We start from the raw sequence: 4,229 nt of genomic DNA, 5'->3' as shown, positions 1-4,229 counted from the left end.
ACACACTACACACACACACACACACACACACACACACACACACACACACACACACACACACACACACACACACACACACACACACACACACACACACACACACACACACACACACATGTATGTTAAAACTCAATATACTGAATTTTTATTTAAAACTATGATTTTAATGTTATCGTCTAAATTTAATTGTCAGTAGAGATGATAATTGTAGAGAAAAAAGTTATAATTTTGCGACAATATGCAGGATGTGTCAGCAAAATTCGAACAAAACAAACAGTTTATTATAACAATTGTTTATTAGTCAAAAACTTACAAAAAAGCTTTAATATATCATTTAAGAAATTCTTCCTGAGTTTTGTTATTCAATGTAATTTCCTTTTACTTTAATCACTTTGATTCTCTGCCTAAAGCATGCTTCTTTTTAATCGTTCTCGGTCCAAATCTGCGAATGCTGCCTCAATAACAACTTGGAGGGATGCAACATTGAGGTGCCAGAACTAATTAAAGGTGATCTAACACTAATATTATCAGTATTAACAAATACTGACAAACATTACTGATTGTGTATAGTTATTGATGGATTGACGTAGAATACTGATAATCTGGATTTTGATTGCAGATACCTTCAGTATCGGATATCTTTATTGGGATCCATATATTGTCACAAGTATGTCAGTACAATAAATTAGGTACGTGAAACTAAAATGAAATATATTGTCATATACATACATCGTTTAAGATTGTAAAAATACTAAAAATATTAATGCACGTACTGTCAGTATTATTGGTTCAATATTATTGACCATGTAGGATTACCTTTAGTAATTTTCGATAATGCTACACACGTAATAGTTTAGAGGGTTTAAATCTGGATTACTGAAAAGCCAGAATTTCTTGGAACAAAACATGTCTACATTGATCTTCGCAGCCTCAGAGAGTATCTATTGTACCTTGATCGAGATACACATGTATCTCAAGTCCTCGTAAGCGATCCGACGCATGGTGGCCTCATTCATCTTCAAGATGATCGCCAATTTTTTAAGCGACGTTTCTGGATCTTCCGAAATAAACTCTTATACTCTTTAAACAATTGTCTTTGCTGTCTTCTCCTTCGAATGAATTTTTCTCGTCGGATTAACAGATTCCTCCTCGGACTTTTCCGAGATCACATATTTTTGCGATGTTATACATAGTCGATCTCGGGTATCAAAAAAACTTAAGTCGGCGATCTTCCAGCGCGAAGACCTTCAATATGTATCACTCTTCGATTATATAGTATTCGATCTCACTAACGCGGTCATTTCGAGATGCATGTTTAAGCATAGCATTTCACAACTCATGGTTAACTCTCAATCAATTAACTCTTATTCATCTCTTTATAATGCTAAAATTAGAAAAAGATGAGAAATAAGTTGAACCTCGATTAAGTGTTAACTGTGAATTATGAAACTGAGCTTTAGACTTGGTTTTTCATTACCTGATTAATTTGTGATTAAATTTAACCTATTGTTTTATTCAATGTTATTGTGATGATATCATGAATGAAGTCCATTTGATGAAAAATCAAGTTAAGCTTAATCACAAGTTAATCAGATAATGAAAAATCAGATAATAAAAAGCACACGCGTCTTCAAACGTCAACAAACACATATTACTAAAGTTAAATATAACGGGAAATTGAATTTAAACTTTGTCCGGATTTTGCTGACGCATCCTGTATAAGATATTATAGTTTTAAAATAAAACGAATGAAAAATATCAAATTGATATGCAATTAAAAAATAATTAGCTCCGGTATCTACTAAAACTTAATTTAACAAATATTACTTATTATGTTAAATGAACTATACCAGTAAAAACTTTTTATTATTGTCTATATTTAGTATTGTCTACTATTGTATAATGGAAAAAAATATTAGAAATACTTATTTTTTTATTTAAAAAAAATTTTTTTAATAACTTTCGTTTTTGCTGTATATCTCATAGGAGTGGAATATATGGCTAATCATAGATACTATATACATATATAATAAAAAATTTACAAATAATGTTTAGAAATAAGATGTAATATGACACAATAATTTAATGAAATGCGTTTAATAATAAAGAATAATCATCTTTTACATATCATATTAGAAATGTTATGAGGTACACATTTTATGTAATGTATGTTTATTTTGTATTATATTTATTGCACTTAATACACTGAATCCAATGTACGTACTTCATATGATTTTGGCATAAATTTCGTCCACTAAAAACCATAACAGATCCCAGTCCCAAACAGATGGAATATAAGACGTTAAGCTAAACAAAGTATATAACAACTAGAAGAATTTCGTTATATCCTATTCTATATACTATCCCTCTATATTTATCATCAAATAATCTCTATGGTAATTATTTTATGTTTATGGGTTATGATTGCGCTACTTATTACATTGACAAATCGATTCAATTGACAGTAATTTTATTAATATTAACAGTAAAAAACTGAAATCATAACACATACTAATAATATAAAGGCATATAAGAGTGGTTGCATGCAAATGAGCTCTCACTCCTTTTATCTTTTTTATTTTTGCGGTAAATCTCCGTGCGGCGTAAATACCAAAGTTACCATATGTATAATAAAACCATTATTAAATTCTTAGTTTATATATGTGTAAAATAATATTTTAGTCATTGTATTTTTTATAATATCCTAACATTTTCGTAAATTAATATTATACATTCCGATAAATTAAAAGTCGAAACACATAATTGTAAACACATAATTGTATTGATAGATGACAATCTGAAAAAGGAAATACATAAATGATTATTGATGATCGATGCGTGTCTTAAGATAAAGCGGAATAATTTGAAGAATAGATTAACAGAAATTTTGAAATTATATCAAAAATTAAAATTACATACGTATATATTCAATTAATCATATAAAATATATACTATTGATGTAATATTAGGTATGGGAAAAAGTTTGTGACGTTTTTCCGTTAGATGTAATGGAAAAAACGCCACGAACTTTTTCCTCCACCTAATATAATTTGTTTTGTATGTTTGATTGAATACACTATACGATCTCAATCTTTTATACAATTTCAAATTTTCTGTTAACCTATCCAAATTATCCCGTTTTACTTACATCGGCAGAAAAGTCGAAATAATACGTTCAGCTTCTTCCGGGGGTGGTGGAAATTCCTGCGTCGAAACACCTGCTGGATCCTGAGGCTCTGGACAATCCGGAACCGGACGTAATGCTAGTAGCGCCATTTTTGCTTTCCGACCATTCATGCTCATGTAACCGTCGTCCTCAGATTGGTGTCCTGCTGACATACATTTTTCAATTTGATGACAAATTTTCCGAGAGCGATACAAAATAAGGAGTGAAAGTGCGCAGGGAAAGAAGGGATATCCTCGCGAGTCTTTCCAGGACAAAAACAATTTAATTCACCGCAATTCCGATGTATTTTAAAAGCAACGTCTTTTACGACTGCTTTTCAAACAATTTCCGAAATTGAACAGAAATCGCATTACCTCCATCGATGTTCAGTCTTTCATGATCCTAGAAATACGCTGCCACGATAAAACATTGCAAGCACTGATATTTCAAACTACTAAAAGCAATTCGAGAAAAGCGAAGTAATAGAAATCGATTTTTTAGTCATTTTTCCTCGCACACTTCTGACTTATAAAAGAAAATTTTTTTATATTTGTAACTATAATTATCCGGGAAAAATGGTCATACATGGTCATATATGATCATGTGTGAAAATTCCATGATCATGTATGAGTTTTGACTTGACATGATCATGTACGATTCTATATACGATTATACGTGGTTATTATACTAATTTAGATATAACTGTATACTATCATGCATGATTTTATACGATTATACACTCGATTATGCATGATCATATTTGATCATATGTGATCATGTATGATCATGCATTGTCGCATAACACGTTCATATATGGTTCCATACAAATCCATACGTAAAAGTATATGATCATGAATATATACTCAACCATTCATGATCACGATTATTATATCAGTATTAAAAATTATATATTATTTAATGAATGATTTTGTATATTACTTTCGCAGTGAAATATTATCGTGGATACTATAATATTAATTTTTTCATTCTCATAATCAGGAAAAATAATAGCAATTATAAAGAAAGAACACAATTATTAGACAAGTTTTATATCTAGAAATAA

General features: G+C 30.0%; 1 protein-coding gene across 1 annotated transcript in view; it reads right to left on the bottom strand.

Annotated features, from left to right (window-relative positions):
* LOC105620161 overlaps positions 1–4,229 on the bottom strand; it is an 81,231-nt gene that overhangs the window by 25,465 nt on the left and 51,537 nt on the right. The window contains 4 exon segments of the mRNA XM_012201666.1: positions 2,225–2,307; positions 2,733–2,780; positions 2,782–2,797; positions 3,149–3,332. Of these exon segments, the coding sequence (XP_012057056.1) occupies positions 2,225–2,307; positions 2,733–2,780; positions 2,782–2,797; positions 3,149–3,332 (331 nt within the window).

This window comes from Atta cephalotes (assembly GCF_000143395.1).
Source record: "Atta cephalotes unplaced genomic scaffold scaffold00024, whole genome shotgun sequence".
Lineage (NCBI taxonomy): Eukaryota > Metazoa > Arthropoda > Insecta > Hymenoptera > Formicidae > Atta > Atta cephalotes.
Note: the sequence above shows the minus strand (reverse complement) of the source record. Positions and strands in the feature narration are given on the sequence as shown.